This window comes from Panthera pardus, unplaced genomic scaffold (assembly GCF_024362965.1).
Source record: "Panthera pardus isolate Hobbes unplaced genomic scaffold, ASM2436296v1 HiC_scaffold_10, whole genome shotgun sequence".
Classification (NCBI taxonomy): Eukaryota; Metazoa; Chordata; class Mammalia; order Carnivora; family Felidae; genus Panthera; species Panthera pardus.
In genome coordinates, this window is record NW_026526655.1 from 91,278,376 (window position 1) to 91,297,455 (window position 19,080).

The window sequence follows — 19,080 nt, forward strand, 5'->3', positions numbered from 1 at the left end:
ATGTGCAGTTGTAAGAAATAATAGATTCCAGAGCTGCCTGGGTGGCTCAGCTGGGTTAAGCATCTAACTCTTGATTTCAGCTCAGGTCATGATCTCACAGTTCATGATCAAGCCCCAATTGGGTTCTGCGCTAACACACGGAACCTGCTTAGGATTTTCTCTCTCCTTCTCCCCCACTCACACTCTCTCTAAATAAATAAATATTAAAAAAAGAAAGAGAGAAATAATAGATTCCAGCTCAAGAAGAAAGTGGCAGAGTAAGTAGACCCTAGGCTCTTGTCCCATGAACACAACTAGATAACTACCAAATCATCCAAAATACGCCAGACATAAACCAGAAGATGGACAAAACTAACAACTAAAGGGAGAGAAGAGGCAATGATGAAGAAGGTAGGAAGTGTGGAGACGTGGTTTAGGGGAGAAATGTATCATGGGTGCTGTGGAGGGGAGGAGCCATGGTCATGGAGAAGGGCCAGGGAGAAAGGAGCATACAGGGGGATACAAAGGAGAATGTTTCCCCAAAAATATTGGTTTGCAAAATGAGAGAAGCTGAATTTCATGAGTTCTTGCAACCCGTGGAGATTAAAGCCTAGAGATTTAAAGGTCAGTAAGTGGGCCTGCTCTGCTCCTGGAAGGAAAGCAGACAAACAAGCCAGGAACAGACAGAATGAAACAGCAATCTGAAGAAAATCTGGGACAAACAGGGGGAGATTATTTGCTCCTCTAGGAGGACATTCTTGAGAGGCAGCATTCATGGAGACACTTCTCCCAGAACAAAGGAGCTGGCCAGCACCAGTTACTTCCCCAACCCCTCAGCATAAACACAGAGCCACATGCAGGAAACAGCACAGGATGGCACTGGCTGCTGAACTTGCTTACACCAAGCCCCACTCCCCTGTGTTCAGGCAGAGCTGCCCTTCTCCGTCAAGCTTCCCTCAGTCCCAGCACAGAGAGACCTGAACAACGCCCTGCCCATACTATATCTAACCATGAGTTCTGCAGGGCCTCAGTTCTGGATAAAGTTGTATCAGGTCTCATTTCACAAGCAGATCAGAGAACATCTAGGTAAAACTTTCCACAATGAGGCCAGGTACCAAACAATGCCTACAGCAGGCAAGGAGAGCATCTGGAGACAATCAGCCTGAAGGATAGAGCAAACAAAAAACACAATAGGAGAGCTCACACAGCACATATCTGAAGAACTCTCTGAAGCATCAGGCCCTGGGAACATGACTTAGGCCATTACTTTCAGAAACAGGAGACATAAATGGCCTTTCTAACACACAGAAGCAGGCAGACATAGACAAAATGAGAAGACAAGGAAGTTATTCAAGAACAAGATGAAGTCACAGCCAGGGGTCTAAGTGAAACAGATATAAGTAACATGCCTGATGGAGAATTAAAGTAATGAACATAAGATACCCACTGGGCTTGAGAAAAGAATGGAAAAAGTTAGTGAGACTCTTACCACAGAGATAAAAGAGTTAAAAAAGAATCAATCAGAGATGAAGAATACAATAAATGAGATTAGAAACAGGCTTGATGCAATGAACAGCAAACTGGAAGAAGCAGAGAAATGAATTAGTGACCTAGAAGACAAAATAGAAAATAATGAAAACTGAACAAAAGAAAAAGAATTATGCAACCTGAGAATCGAGTTAGAGAACTCAGTGACTCCATGAAATGTAATATTTGTATCATAGGAATCCTAGAAGATGACAGAGTAAAAGGTGTCAGAAAATTTGAGGAAGTAACAGCCGAAAACTTCCCTAATCTGGGGGAAGGAAAGAGACATACAGATCTAGAAGGCAGAGAGCTCCCATCAAAATCAGCAAAAGCAGGCCCACACCAAGACACACTGTAATTAAGTTGCACAGTATAGTGATAAAGAAAAAATCTTAGAAACAGCAAGACAGAAGACATCTTTACTTACAAGGTAAGACCCATAATGGTAGTTAGAGATTTCTCAGCAGAAACGTGGCAGGCCAGAAGACAGTGGCACGACATATTCAAAGTGCTGAGTGGGAAAAATCTGCACCCAAGAATACTCCATCCAGCAGGATACAATTCAGAATAGAAGGAAAGAGAAAGAGTTTCACGGACAAGCAAAAACTAAAGGAGTTTGTGACTACTAAACCAGTTTTTGCAAGAAATATTAAAGGATATACTTTGAGTGCAAAGGAGAGGCCAAAAGTGACAAAGACAAGAAAGGATCATAGAAAATCTCCAGAAACAATAGCAAAACAAGTAATAATATGGCTGTAAATATATATCCATCAGTAATTACTCTGAATGTAAATGGACTAAAAGCTCCAATCAAAAGACATAGGAGGTCAGAATAGATAAAAAATAAGACCTATCTATATGCTGCCTACAACAGACTCATTTTAGAACTAAAGACATCTGCAGATTGAAAGTGAGGGGATGGTGGGGGACTTGAATGGCTCAATCAGCTAAGCATCCGACTCTTGATTTCAGATCAGGTCATGATCTCCTGGTCATGGGATTGAGCCTCACGTCAGGTTCCATACAGAGCATGCAGCCTGCTTGGGATTCTCTCTCTCCCTCTCTCTGCTCTTCCCTCTCTCTCTCTCTCAAAAATAAATAAATAAACTTAAAAAAAAAAAGTAAGTGAGGGTATGGAAAACATTACCATGCAAACAGATGTCAAAAAAAAGCTGGAGTAGCAATACTTATATCGGACAAACTACACTTTAAAACAAAGACTGTAACAAGAGACAAAGAAGGGTATTATATCATAATAAAGGGGACAATCCAACAAGAAGATATAACAATTGTAAATATTTATGCACCAAACATGAAAGCACCCAAATACATAAATGTCAATAGCAAACATACAAGAACTAATTGATAAGAATACAATAATAGTAGGGAACTTTAATACCCCACACACCAATGGACAGATCATCTAAACAGAAAATCAACAAGGAGACAATGGCTTTGAATGACACACTGGACCTGATGGACTTAACAAATATATTCAGAACATTCCATCCCAAAACAGCAGAATACACATTCTTTTCAAATGCACTTGGGAAATTCTCCAGAATAGATTACAGATTAGGCCACAAATTAGGTCTTAATAAATACAAAAAGACTGGAATCATACCATCCATCTTTTCTGATCACAATGGTATGAAACTAGAAGTGAACCACAAGAAAAAATTTGGAAAGACCACAAATAACATGGAGGTTAAACATGCTACTAAACAATGAATGAGTCAAACAGGAAATCAAAGAAGAACTACAAAAAGTTCATGGAAACAAATGAAAATGAAAACACCAGGGTCTAAAACATTTGGGATGCAGAAAAAGTGGTCCTAAGAGGGACATATATAGCAATACAGGCTTACCTTAACAGGCAAGCAAAATCTGAAATATACAACCTAACATTACACCTAAAGGAGTCATTAACAGAACAACAAATGAAGCCTAAATCCAGCAGAAGGAGGGAAATAATAAAGATTACAGCAGAAATAAATAATACAGAAACTAAAACAAAACAAAACAAACAAAAAATAGTATAACAGGTCAATGAAACCAGGAGCTGGTTCTTTGGAAACATTAACAGAATCTATAAACCTCTAGCCAGACTTACCAAGAAGAAAAGAGAAAGGACTTCAAAATAAAATCATAAATGAGAGAAGAGAAATAATAACACTGCAGAAACACAAGTATAAAAGAATATTATCAAAAACCATATGTCAACAAATTGGACAACCTGGAAGAAATGGATAAATTCCTAGAAACACATAAACTGCCAAAGCTGAAACAGGAAGAAACAGAAAACCTGAACAGACTGATTACCAGCAAAGAAATTAAATCAGTAATCAAAAAACTCCCAATAAACAGAAGTCCAGGACCAGATGGCTTCACATATGAATTTTACCAATCATTTAAAGAAGAGTTAGTGCCTATTCTTCTCAAACTATTCCAAAAAATAGAAAAGGGAAACTTCCAAATTCATTCTGATGAATGAATTACCCTGATATCAAAACCAGATAAATACTTCATTAAAAAAGAGAACTGAAGGCCAATATGCCCGATGAACATGGATGCAAAAAATCTCAATAAAATACTAACAAACAGAATCCAACAATACATTAAAAAAATCATTTACCACAATAAAGTAAGATTTATTCCTGGGTTTCAAGAGTGGTTCAATATTCACAAATCAATCAAGGTGATACACCACATTATTAAAAGAAAGGATAAGAACCATACAATCATTTCAATAGATACAGAAAAAGCATTTGACAAAGTACAACACCCACTGATGATAAAAACCCTCAACAAGGTAGGTTTAGAGGGAACATACCTGAACATAATAAAGGCCATATATGAAAACCCACAGCTAGAATCATCCTCAATGTGGAAAAACTGAGAGCCTTTCCCTTAAGGTCAAGAACAAGACAAGGATGTCCACTCTCACCGCTTTTATTCAACATAGTACTGCAAATTCTGGCCACAGCAATCAGACAACAAAAAGAAACAAAAGGCATCCAAATCAGCAAGGAAAAAGTAAAACTTTCACTATATGCAGATGACATGATACTCTATATAGAAATCTGAAGGCTCCACAAAGAAACCACTAGAACTGATACATGAATTCAGTAAAGTTGCAGGATATAAAATCAGTGTACAGCCATGTGTTGCATTTCTATACACCAATAATGAAGCAGCAGAAAAAGAAATCAAGGAATCAATGCCACTTACAACTCTACCAAAAATGAAAAGATACTCAGGAATAAACCTAAACAGAAGTGAAAGTACTCTGCAAACCATAAAACACTGATGACACAAAGAAATGAGAAGACATTCCATGCTCATGGATTGGAAGAATAAATATTGCTAAAATGTCAATACTACTCAAAGCAATCTACACATTTAATGCAATCCCTATCAAAACACCAACAGTACTTTTCCCAGCAATAGAAGAATCCTAAAATTTATATGGAACCACAAGAGACCACAAATAGCCAAAGCCACCTTGAAATAGAAAAGCAAAACTAGGGGCACCTGAGTGGCTCAGTTGGTTAAGTGTCCGACTCTTCATTTTAACTCAGGTTATGTTCTCACAGTCATGGGATTGAACCCCACATCAGGCTCTGTGCAGAGCATGAAGCCTGCTTGGGATTCATTCTCTCTCTCTTTCTCACTCTCTCCCCACCTCCTGCATATCGCCTGCTTACACGCTCACATGCTCATTCTCTCTTTACAAAAAAAAGAAAAAGCTGGATATATCCCAATTCCAGATTTCAAATTATATTACCAAGCTGTAATAATCAAAACAGTATGGTAGTGGCATAAAAAGAGACACAGATTAATGGAACAGAGTAGAAAACCCAGAAATGAGCACAAAATTATATGGTCAATTAATCTTCAACACAGCAGTAAAGAATAATATCCAATGGAAAAAAGACAGTCTCTTCAACAAATGATGCTGAGCAACTGTACAGCAACATGCAAAAGAATGAAACTGGACCACTTTCTTACCCCATGCACAAAAATAAATTCAAAATGGATTAAAGACCTAAATGTGAGACCTGAAACAATAAAAATCCTAGAGGAGAACACAGGGAGTAACCTCTTTGACACTGGCTGCAGCAACTTCTTTCTTGCATGGGCTAGGGAAACAAAAGCAAAGATAAACTTTTGGGACTTCATCAGAACAAAAAGCTTCTGAACAACAAATGAAACAATCAACAAAACTAAAGGCAACCCATGGAATGGGAGAAGATATCTGCAAATGATATATCCAGTAAGGGGTTAATATTTCAAATATATAAAGAATCTACAAAATACCCCCCCCAAAAAATAATCCAATTAAAACATGGGCATAAGACATGAGTAGACATTTTTCCAAAGACATCAGATGGCCAACAGACACATGAAAAGATGTTCAACATCACTCATCACCAGGGAAATACAAATCAAAACTATAATGAGATATCACCTCACAGCTGTCAGAATGGCTTAAAATCAAAAACATAGGAAACAATAGGTGTTGGTGAGGATGTTCAGGAAGGAGAACCTCTTGCACTGTTGGTGGGAATGCAAACTGGTGCAGCCATTCTGGAAAACAGTATGAAGGTTCTTGAAAAAATTAAAAATAGAACTATCCTATGATTCAGCAATTGCCCTACTAGATATTTACCCAAAGAATACTAAAACACTAATTCAAAGGGAAATATGCACCCCCATGTTTATAGCAACATTATCTACAATAGCCAAATTATGAAAACAGCCCAAGTGTCCATCAACTGATAAATGGATAAAGAAGTTGTGGTATAGATATACAATGGAATATTACTGGGCTATGAAAAGGAATGAAATCTTGCCATTTGCAACAACATGGATGACACTAGAGAGTATTATACTAACAGAAATAAATCAGTCACAGGAAGACAAATACCATATGATTTCAGACAAATACTATATGATTTCATTCATATGTGGAATTTAAGAAACAAATGAGTACGGGGGGGGGGAAGTGAGAGAGAGGTAAACCAAGAACACAGGGTCTAAACTACAGAGAACAAATTGATGGTTACTAGAAGAGAAGTGGGTGGGGAAATGGTTTAAACAGGTGATGGGGATTAAGGAGTGCACTTGTGATGAACACTTGTGTGTGGAATGGTTGAATCACTATATTGTACACCTGAAACTAGTATTAATTACACTGTATGTTAACTGGAATTTAAACAACTTGGGAGTGGGGGAAAGAGAAAGAATAGATTCCATATACTCTTGGCTTGGTAATGGTTCCAATGGTAATATTTTGCAAAACAAGTACACTATCGTACTCTCTTCCCTACCCTCTATGTGGTATATGTGTATGTGTACATAAAGACATGTACATATGTGCATAGGCATACTCATAAACTTATTTATATGGACAGAAGCATAAACATCAAAACGTTCAAGAAAACCTCCCAATGTGCTTTCAGGATTGAAAACTACTGGCTTTGAGATTTTCTGGTATTTTTGCATTGCTTCCGAAACTTTAAGAAATAACCATTACAAAAGAATATTATAAAATTAGCATTATTTTTTCTCTTTCTATGCTATCATGTTAAAAAATATATATCTCTGAATACAGGCAATTAAGTTAGGAAAAAATCCAATACTTTTTTCCTTTTTTATTTCATTATTTTATTTTATTCATATATTCTAACTGGCTCAAGATATTTATATGCCTTATTGATTAAAAAAAATCTCATTTCCATATCATCTCATTGCATGCTATTTCATAATACACTCAAGAGCCACCTACAAACAGTATAAATTAATTCCTCAGCATTTCAAGTTACTTAGGATTTTCATTTGATGATAACTTTCTAGATACATCAAGCTTGAGTACAGTTTTCAGCGCTTTAGACCTACTTACTTTGTCTGCAGCTGCCAACAAGTTGTCAGCCATTTTATCAAGGTTTGGTGCTTTCCCTGTGTAAATGAATCTCATCATTTCTTTAAAAACCTCAGGGTCTACATCATTTATTTCCACTCGATTCTGATATTGAAAACAACACAAAAGTTATACTCAAACAACACACACACACAAATGAACCTAAGAGAAACTTTGATAATAATTTAACTAAATTTGCACTCAAATACTCTATTTTAAAATGGAGGTCAGTAAATCTTCAGTAACCTAAGCAGGCAAAGTGAAGCAAGCAGGTTAATAGGAGAAGTATACCAAGTCTAGCACTACCATGTGGGTATATAAAACCTCAATATCTCAATTAGAAAGGGTAAAACAACAAACCAACAAAAAGAAAACCAAATTAAGGTCTTTAGGCCAAACAAAATACGTATGTTCAATTTCTAACCTGTATCTTAGAAGAAGATACCTATTAACTTTTTCTTTGTTGAATTCTGAGGTCGTAGTACAATGCCTAAGACTCTGTAACCAGTGGGTTTCAGCAAAAGTAGGGTCAGGTATTTGAGATACTTCCAGAGCCCATTACCTCAGAACTCTCCCTTTGGCAAAAATGGCATGTCTTACTATCTATACACTGGCATTACCTCTTTGCTTGAAACATACTCCAGTCCAAAGAGTAGTAATTCCTTTTTTATTCCTACATCTTTGTATTTGGTTTCTCTCATGGGATCAATGAAGCTAAATATCTAACACTAAACAATACCAAATTTTTCTGACCCTTTGCTGACAATAACATTTGAAATTATTCACGTCTCCTTATGTGAAAGTGGTCAGAAGGCTAATCATAGTACCTGGTTGACCAACAATCAAAGGAAAGAAAGCAGCTATGTATTTCAGCCTTTAGTTCTACAGAAAGAATGAAGTTGAGCCACATAAATAAACTTTGGAGTGGTCCCGTTAGAGCATGAAGGCTCACATGTAATGCAACCAGCAAAGAATCAATCTCTGATCTTTAATCTGACTACATTTCAAGATGACAGGTGACAGAGAAACATTTGGGAAAACCAAAGAGGTAACATACTGATTAAATATATAATAACACTACTGTGATTTGTCTTTTTTTTAAAAATCTTTCTTATTTTAGTGGCATTATTTTTGTTCTAGAAAAAAAAAAATTCCAAAATCAATGTATAATTTAGAAAAGAGGAATAAACACCTTAAGTAGAGAGCTCTCAAATAGCTATGGACCAGAACCACCCTTTTGGATAAAAACTACTCATTTATTTTGCCACTAGATGGACATCAAAATAGTTATTATTTGGAATATTCACCCACATTAGGCTATATCTATTGTTCTACTACAGAACATACATTTTCCCTTTCTACTTCTATTTCTGAAATTTTAGTGTAACAATAAGACCATGCACAATTACTTTCAAAATATACATTCCACTATTCTACATTTGTACAAATTAAATATTAGCCTTTAAATGATGTTTACCTTTTTGCTTTCTTCCATTTCATGTTCAAACATTGCATTAAAAACTGGGGATCGAGCTGTAACAACATTAAGCATCATTATTTAATGTACAGATTTATGGAAGAAATGTACAATATTACCCAAAAGTTGAAAGTACCTGCAAGTACAGATTTATGAGCCTTAAATTCTTGTCCTCTCACAAAAAAACTGCAATCTGTAAATCTTGTGTTTTCCCAGAGATTACCTAAATCTTCTGCTAGTCGACATTCAGGCACCTTCAAAGTATTTGTATTAGTATGTCCTGATATATTTACTGAATCTTGGACCACACTCACCTAATAAAAAATGGACAGCAAGAAAAACACTTTTATAAATTAGTATCAGTAATTAGTAAGTCTGTACTTAAATTTCTTATCATTAGAATTATTGGGATAATTCAAAATACTGATTAAAAACACTACTTCTTGGGAATTAAATTTAAGGATATAATTTAAAGAACATAGAAAAAAATAGAAACAAATTTGATCATTTTCAAGTAACATTTTATGTAAATAAATGGCTTACTGATTGGTTAGAATGCTTGGTTATTAAAGTAATTAAAAAAACTCCTCAGCAAAATAAAAGTCATAAAATGATATCAAATTGAAACAAGCAGGAGACATTTTTGTGAGGTGAAGCAAGAAATTTCTTTAATTTTTATTTTCTCACTTACACCACAGACCTATCAACATTTAAAGTCTATTACATATGTAATAAACATGGCATCACACTCACAAGGACTTTTTATAGTACTAAAAAAGGTTATAAAACTATAGTCTATGATATTCAATTTGGGAAGTATTTTAAGTGTAGTTCCTACATGTTTCAACCCCAGTAAAATTGGTTTAAATATTTAGTAATATTAATTTAAATTGTAAAGTACAAGAATTCCCACAAAAGCAATCGCACTTATTAAAATTCATGTAAATCTTTTATAATAATCAACAGTACAAATACAATTTAGTTCTATTTGCAGACCTTTTATTTATCTATGAAATAATAAAATTAGTATGATGAAACACTGGTTTTATAAAGATTTCAATATAACATAGATTAAATTTTCTCTCATTAGAGAAGACTATACACTGAATAAAATCCTAAAACACTACTGGTGAAGTCTTGTGCATCACTTTTAAGAAAACATATGGTACTGGGAGCCTGGCTGGCTCAGTCAGAGGAGCACATGACTCTTGATCTCAGGGTTGTGAGTTCGAGCCCCATGTTGGGTGTTGAGATTACTTAAATAAATAAAACTTTAAAAAAGTATGCTACTAATATTAGAAATTTAATGTTACATTTAATAAACAAGAAAATACTACTCCACTAGTAATGCAAATATTTCAGAGTAAATGAACCATTACTGTTATATGTTAGTTATCTACTGTTTTAAGGTTCTAAGTTTTGTTGTCATTTGTTATGCAGCAAACTATATTAATTGAAAAACATTTCATAAGGTTTTTATTAAATAATGATAAGCATAAATAAGGACACATACCAATAAAGTAAACTACACAGAAAATGTAAATTGGAAATGGATAAACTAGACCAAACTACTAACATGCTAATAACACAGCATTAATAGTCCAATAAACTATTTAGAGAATATTAAATCTCAGAAGTACTCCTTCACCCTGATGTATCAAATGGGAATGAATGGATACTTCTAAAGAAAAACTTTATTTTTCTGAGGATATTTTTATTAACCACTTTGTTTTTTTCCAACTGGCATTATTAACCATTTGGAATCATACATATAGAAATCATCTAATCCAATCAACTTATTTTATAAAAAGATTTCAAAGGGAGATCAAAGAAGGTAACTAATGCGTCAATCACACTTCATTCAATACCAAAGGAAGGCTAGACATGTAATTATCAGATTCCTTTTTTTTTTTTTTTTAATTCTTGGCACTACACAAATATTTCTTTGGATACATTTTAAAATCAGTAGTACTACTTTGATGCAGTTATGGCTCAAAAAGGATCTATTACAACAATCTTGTGAGATGATTTTCTAAATATAGGAACCAAGATATTGTGTAAACAAATAAATCCAGTAATAAAGTTTCTCTATTCTATTAAGTTTTTAATTATTGAAACTGTTTCTAAAATGACTACACATAAGAAAAAAAGCTTCACTAATCCTTACCTGATTGCTCTTTTACACCATCCACTATAACAATGATCCTTTAAAAATGTTGGTGTTGATATTGAAGGTTTAGTTAGAGATCAGTTTTTTATCACATAGACAGTATTTCTTTGTTTCTATCAAGCACTACTCTTAAAAATTTGTAAGACAGAAGGAAGTGGATCAGTTCAATTATGTGCATAAAATATGCAGTGGATTTATAAAAATGTTACAACATATTTAATTTAGGAAAGGATTTTTTAAATTCTATTTATTGCCTATTATCCTAACTCAAAATAATATATTTAATGTAAAAATCTTACAAAAATAAAGTGACAGAAGAAATAAAATGATCAATAATTACAGCCATTTTTATCAGGCATAGACACTGATGTTTTATTTTTATTTTGCATATGTAATCATAATTCAGAAGTTATATTATTGACATACACATCTACATAGCATTATTATGCGTACCACAAATGTAAATTAAGAATTAACATTTCACACTGTAAGGGGTATTCAAGGGACTATTTATACGGCAAATTTAATGACCTAATTAAAAACTGATACAGAACAAATTTTAATGATTATTTTCTTGATGCCTATAATTAAGAAATTGGTAAAATTTTAGCTTTTTTTCTAGCACATATTCAAAAACAGGTAATGAACATTCTTACTGCATGGAACCTAGAGTAAAAAATTCAGAAAAAAGTCTGAGATTCTTTCCTACAGTTAAGTGCTGTTCTTTCAAAATAAAAATGCGAAGGTATAATACTCAAAATTGACAAATACTGCAAAGGAAACACTCATTTGAAAGCTCTTTTTAAAATCTGGTTTCAGCTAAACTGTGAGAATATAATTCAGACTAAAGATTAACATGTGCAAACTCTAATCAAACATGACTGCCCTGAAAATCTGGGTCTCCGATAGTGTGGAATAGAGGTGACTATTATTTCTAGTTTGAAAAAATCTCAATTCTCCAAACTAGTTTTAAAACTAGGAATTTACAATAGTTCACAGTGTATAAATTTTGCCACTCTAATCAACTATCTAACCATTCTTCACACTGGCTCCACAGTGAGAAACTTTTCAATAGTCCAATTTCACATCATCTACTAAAATAGTGGGTCTTAGACTTTTTGACTGTCATAGATAGGCATCCTTTTTAAAAATCTGGGTGACAGAAATAGGGTTGTCAACTTTTCATTTTGCCATAAAAGAGCTTTTTTAAAGAATGAAACCTAATTTCCATCCATTATCACAAGTATTTTAAAACATAAATGATGTCTTGGCAACAAAAAAACAGGATGAGAAAAAAGGTGTGTCCTTCTAAATGAATTAACTTTATGAAAAACTCAATTTATACACACATTCTAACTGTACACGTATAATTTTCTGCAATCAAGAGATGGTATGGGTCTATATGAGATTATTTAAAATCTGTTGGACTTAAAAAAAATGAACTAATCTAAAGTTTTCTATTTCTCATACTTATTCCTCAATTCCTGTCTTCTCCATCACTTTGGGAGGGTATGGGCAGAGCTGTTTACACTACTAGAAATATCTACTCTGGCTACTTGATTCACAATATGGAACTTGCAAGATGAGGTTATTTCTTGCAGAAAAAGGGTAGCACCAAACTGCCTTACCTGTCTACAGCACCACTTGCAGGGGAGGGGGAGGAGGCAGTTCTTTAGGTAGGGCAGTGCAATGCTTCCTCCTCTTCTGCAAGCAGTGCTGGAGGTGCTGTAGAAGGAAGGGCATCAATGAGAGGTATGGAAGAAACGGTGGAGCACATGAGGAATGTTCGTGCAAAGTACTTTTTGCCCACCGATGCTAAATACAGTGCCCAGGGTATAAGTCTCCACATCAGTAAAAAAATATCTATTACAGTCTCCAAAACTGAATACGATCAATGCCAACTTAAAATGTAAGGCATGGAAGGTTATGTTTTTTGAAGTTACTAGCATGTGGATAAAAAATATACTTCAAAAGTTATGTATTGAAAAAAGATCTTAATTTCAGCCTTCATTCTGAATTTCTTGGTTGACTAGGTTCCAATATAATATACTTAAGAAAATATCTATAAACATAATTTCAATTCTAAAAAAAAGGAATATTTTCTTAAAGAGTTTATTTACATAAGATTTAACTGCAGTAAATTTTTGAAATTGGATTGCATAGCTTTTTTTAAGGTCCTTTAAATTAAAAGATTGTACAATTTAAAAAATTAACATGTTGGAATTTAAGATAACTCCTAAAATTCTGAAGAGTCTATATTAAGTATGCTAAAATTTTTAAATAATATAATCTGTATTTAAGATACTACTCTGAATATATGTCTATTGGCAACAAATGCTTTAGTATTTGTTTTTCAAATTATTTAATGATAAATTCTGCTGAAGACACTTGTGGTATGTGTTTTACCAACCAAATAATTATATTCATAACAAATTTATCCTACAGTTCGTTTAACTTGTCTAAGTGAAAATAAGATGCACTATATTTGCGTTATGTAGTCTCTAGAGCCACATTTCAATTATTTTTCTGACACAGCATAATAACATAAAATTAGTTTATAATGCTGCCATGAAATTTTATACATTTTCTACAAAGAAATTAAAGCTAACTTAATAACAGTTAAGTAACTTATCATGCTTCTAATACATTCATTGATCTAAAATAACTTATTAACATATATCTAACATTGAGTTTACTTGATCATAACCTTTCAATTAAGTTTTCCTATGAAAATTATCAACTACCTTAAACATTTTGATAAACTATGTTACTGATGTATATTCTCTACAAACTGTATTGGTAGATAATATAATCCTTGAAGTCACTCCAAAGAATAATCTCAACAATTTGTACAGACAAGAGCAAATTCCAGCCTCAAATTAAAACAAATCATTACTGTAAATTATTGGCAGGGCTATGTTCATAACTGTTAAAATATGACACTTTATGAAAATAAATAAATCTCACAAGTTTGTCAACAGACATGGGTATATCTTAAAAATTTGGGATGTTATTACTTATAATGCCAATATCTATTTAATTAAATGAACCCAACTGTATAAATATCAAGCTTCTCAATCTTTTCAGGCACTTTCATTATGTATGGATGTACATATTTCAGTCTGTATTCAAACTGATAAGCTACTAATCATGTTTAATATGGTCAACCTGAATATGACAAAAAATAGTGATTACCTATTTCAGAATGAAGAAGATACTTAGAAATTTTCATATAAAGATATACACATCCATAGTCTTTCTAGAAGGAAGAAGTACTTAGTATGTGGTAGTATAACTACCATATATAATTTATAGCTGTAGACATGACAGATTCTTTTCAGAATGGGCTACTTACTATATTGAAGACAATCTAGTCTTACTGGTAAAACATCTACAAATGAAACCTTATCAATTATACTGATTACTGAATTTTAAAAGTATTCGCAATAAAAAAAAAAGTATGCCAATATTGTTCTAGCTTATATTTTTGCTTTATCATTAAATATAACTTTGGAGTTCCTTGAAATAAAAAACGTACCCACCTCACAAAATAATGTAAGCTTGTCATCTGGTAAAAGACCATTAGCTTCATCAAGCAAAAAATCCCTTCGAATGAATTTTTTAAAACCCCAGTCTTTCCCTTGTACAAATCGATATGCTCTTTGGCTTTCTGGTGGAAAACAGAACAGAAGTTTAAACAAAAGAATCATCTAAGAATGTTAATGACAACACAGTTAAATGAATGTACAAAAATAAAACTTGGCCAATACATTCATTATAAAAATTATAGATATGTGTGTTCATAAAATGTCACAAGATTTACATCAGGTAGGACCAGATTGGTTCACAGCACTACTCAGATTTTGGCCATTATCAGTGAGCTCACTTTCAGATTTCTCGATCTCTAAAGCAGAAGAAAAGCCAGATCACATCTCTTGGAGAAGGAAGAGATCTCTCTAACAATGCAGGCTCTTTAATGATGAAAAAGGATCAAAATACACTGGCATAGTCATACTCCTCCTCCTCAGAACCTGATAAGAAAACATAGCTCTCATTTCTTGTTTCTCCCTTTAAAAATGGATGCTCTAAATCACAACGGCATCCTTTAACTTTCCTGGGGCATCTATCCCACCAGGGAAATCCATTAACTGGTAAAAAGAAGCTAAATAAAGTCTCTTATCACCCTAGATCTTTGGACATAATCTCTTCATCCCTGAAAACAACTTTCATAAAAGTCTAAAAGATGGTTTTAGTATAATCTGTAAATGCCTTAATAATGTCAGAGGTAAATGTTTCAAATGTCTAACATACTGGAGAACTGTATATTAAAAAATAAACAAGATCCTCTACAGAAAGTATTCACAATTTGTTATACAAAGAATTAACTGGAGGTGAAAAACCAAAAACAAATTTAATTGAAAGACTCCATGTTACGGGCTGAATGTTTGTTTGTATCTCCTCAAAATTCTTACATTGAAATCCTATCCCCCAATGTGATGGTATTAAGAGGTCAGTGAGGGGCGCCTGGGTGGCTCAGTTTGTTGAGCATTCAACTTCAGCTCAGGTCATGATCTCACCGTCTGTGAGTTGGAGCCCCACATCAGGCTCTGTGTTGACAGCTCAGAGCCTGGAGCCTGCTTCAGATTCTGTGTCTCCCTCTCTCGCTACCCCTCCCCTGCTCACGCTCTCTCTCTCTTCCTCAAAAATAAACATTTAAAACAATTAAAAAAAAAAAGAGACTGGAATTAGAGGAGTTCATAAAGGTGGAGCCCTTATGAATGTGATTAGTGCTTTATAAAAGACACTCCACAAAGCTCCCTAGCTCAATCCGCCATGTGAAGATGCAGCGAGAGAAATCAGTAGTCTACAATCCAGAAGAGGGCCTTCACCAGAACCTGGCCATGCTGGTACTTTGATCTTGTACACTCAGCCTTCATAAGCCAGCCAATCTACAGCACTTTGTTACAGCAACCTAAACTAAGACACTCCACTACTGTAAATGTCAGACACCATGAAAATATATGTGAAACTATGTTATTAATTCAGCAAAAGATAATTTTTAAAAGTGTATTTTAAAAGTTTTTTTTTTTTGTAATGACATTACTTGATTCTGTGATTCACTTCTAGAAATCACTTAAAATTTAATGTGGCAGTTCATGATATATTTTCTTACTATGCACATTGCATATTTCCTACAATGCTCTTCTTTATGAAGCTCCAGACCACATGGTTTCAGTTGGCTATATATGTGAAGCTTGAGATGAATTAAATAGATCTGGAGACTAAGAAAAACTGATTTCCTTTCGGTCAGTGTTTAGTCCACCGCTTAAAAAAATTCTAGTGACAAAATATCAGAACATTCAATCTCCTTTTACACTGTTCCTCAGATTTTATTATCTGGTAAAAACAGCAAGGGAGAAATATTTCCTGAGCACCGATTATATTTGCCAGAAATTGAACCAGGCACCTTGCCCTAAAAGCAACAATTTTTCTAAGTGACAAGTAAATATCATTTTAGGACAAGAAAAAGTAAAATTTTAATATTATTTTTAACAAATTGTACATGTCTTATGAAGTCTAAGATTTAGTAAAACAACCATAACTACACTGAAATTTAAAATTAAATGGCCACATTACATGTTTTAGGTTAAGCAGATTTCAGTGGGGAAAAATATCCTTTCCAGGGAAAAGTATGTAAGTTAACATGTAGTTACTCAGAGACTTCTTTATCCCAAATCACTTACCCATTGCTTTTGTTTCTTCCCTTTTAGCGTTTAGAAGGGAAAATTTGAATTTTGCTCGAACTTCACTTTTTGGGCAGCTGACTAAAAGCAAATATAAGGACAAGTAGTCTTTACTTTCATCATCTAATCCCTTTGGGTTTACCCTCAGGCACCTAAAACAAAACAATAGGCTCATATGGAGGAATATAAAACGCAAAACTCAAAAGAGAGAGGCAATACTGAAATTCGTTGTCAGATAATATCACAAACAACACTCCCATCAATATCCCCAGTTCTTTATAATTCTCTATACTTTTAGGAACTTACAAATCTAGTATAAAATTAGACTAATGTCCATGAAGAAACAATAACAGAGGCGCCTGGGTGGACCAGTCGGTTAAGCATCCGACTTCAGCTCAGGTCATGATCTCATAGTTCGTGGGTTTGAGATGCACCTTGGGCTCTGTGCTGACAGCTCAGAGCCTGGAGCCTGCTTCTGATTCTGTGTCTCCCTCTCTCTCTCTGCTCCTCCCCTGCTTACACTCTGTCTCTTTCTCTCTCAAAAACAAACATTAAAAAAACAAACAAACAAAAAAAACAGTAACAACCAAACTATAAAGTAGATTAAAATAATATCAAAACAAAATTCAAAACAAAAATCTTACCATTTCATTTTGTCACTGGGGCTAGATGAGAATGTTGAACTTTTTAACACTTCACCCATCTCCTCTCGACAAAAGCTGAAGTTATTAATGGTCCACATGTAGGAAAATTTTACTACTTTAACCTAAGAGATTCAGAAAACTACTTTTACAATGATGACTTATATGCTTTTAGCTTATCACATGTTAAACATCCCATGACTCACTTTTCTTAATACTTGGAATAACTATGACAAAGTGCTTTACAATATTCTCAAAATGCTATAACATTTTTAAGTGACATAACATAAAGTAAGGCATTTTTAACAGCATGTACCTGTGTATAACACCAGCTTTCTGCTATAGGACCAGTAGACATATCTCCAGGGAGAGGTGGGGTAGGTTCCCGGGACATTGCCACTTTATTGCAGTCTTCCAAGATTTATGCAATATCCCACACAGATGAATACTTTACTACAAAGAAAAGAAGTTTCACTGCTGATGAAAAAGTTTGGATCAAGAGAGTACTTCAACAATCATAAAACAATTACTTTCTCAAATTTGATTATGAGGGAACATGCAAGGATTTCATTATTTCAATAATTAAAAAAAAATCATAACCCTTTGGGACATATAACACTTAAAATCTAAACAAACAGAATGCTTATAGATAAGACATTATTTTATAAAGGTATATTTATCAAAATACCACAAATCAATAAATAACCTACATATACACATAAAATCACAAAATAACATGGAAGCTTACCGGCAACAATTACAATTTAGCCTTGAACGAGGCAGGGGTTAGACCTCCAAGCAGTCTAAAATCCACCTATATGACTCCCCAAAACTTAACTACTCATGGCCTAATGTTTACCAGAACACTTACCAATAACATGTTGATTAACACATATTTTGTATATGTGTTTTATACTGTATTCTTCTAATAAATTAAGCCAGAGAAAATGTTATTAAGAAAATCATAAGAGAAAATACATTTACTGTACTATATTTATCAAAGAAGAATCTGCAAGTAAGTGGACAGTTTAAACCCATGTTTTTCAAGGGTCAACTTTAATATCTGATTCACCTTTCTTCATCTTTTCATTGATATATTCACAAAAATCTAAAGGGTTGCAAAGTTAGAACAGTCCTGAAAACTACAAATATTAGTCACTCATCTGTCAAAGTTTTGGCCAACTAAAACAAAGAATGAGAACTCAGAGGCAATGCTGTATTAAGAAGAATTACACAGATTTCCACAGAAGTCCACCTATATCTCAGACTAACAGGTGTCTCTGTTAATATTTTGTTCCTATCAGAGTGCCCCCTACTACATAATATGTACCTTATCATAAAATTTCTTCCTCGTTAGCTGTTCTCATACTACATTCACTTGGGCATATAATTAATTCAGCATAACTTGGCCAGGACATTAGTAACTGGAGAGTGATACTTTGCAACTTGGAAGGTCTATAAAAGAAAGAGGAGAAACCCAAGAGCTACATAGGTAGTATAGTTTGCAGGGGTGTGGGTGAGGATGTTTGAAGCTTACATTCAAACATAGGAACACCATCCAGAATTCAAAAGGAAATATTTGTTTTGTGTCTACAACCAATGTAACAATAGTATAAAAC

At 34.0% G+C, this 19,080-nt stretch overlaps 1 protein-coding gene across 3 annotated transcripts in view; it reads right to left on the reverse strand.

Moving 5' to 3' along the window:
• The window catches only part of SPOPL (speckle type BTB/POZ protein like), a 74,453-nt gene that overhangs the window by 10,667 nt on the left and 44,706 nt on the right, over positions 1–19,080 (reverse strand). For all 3 annotated transcript variants that reach the window (XM_053909177.1, XM_019454987.2, XM_019454983.2), the window contains 7 exons: positions 17,778–17,914; positions 17,465–17,586; positions 16,821–16,972; positions 14,619–14,746; positions 9,043–9,220; positions 8,907–8,962; positions 7,412–7,534 (listed from right to left, as the gene is read on the reverse strand). In XM_053909177.1, coding sequence (XP_053765152.1) covers positions 7,412–7,534; positions 8,907–8,962; positions 9,043–9,220; positions 14,619–14,746; positions 16,821–16,972; positions 17,465–17,586; positions 17,778–17,855 — 837 coding nt within the window. In that variant the 5' untranslated portion in view covers positions 17,856–17,914. The remainder of the gene's footprint in view (positions 1–7,411; positions 7,535–8,906; positions 8,963–9,042; positions 9,221–14,618; positions 14,747–16,820; positions 16,973–17,464; positions 17,587–17,777; positions 17,915–19,080) is intronic.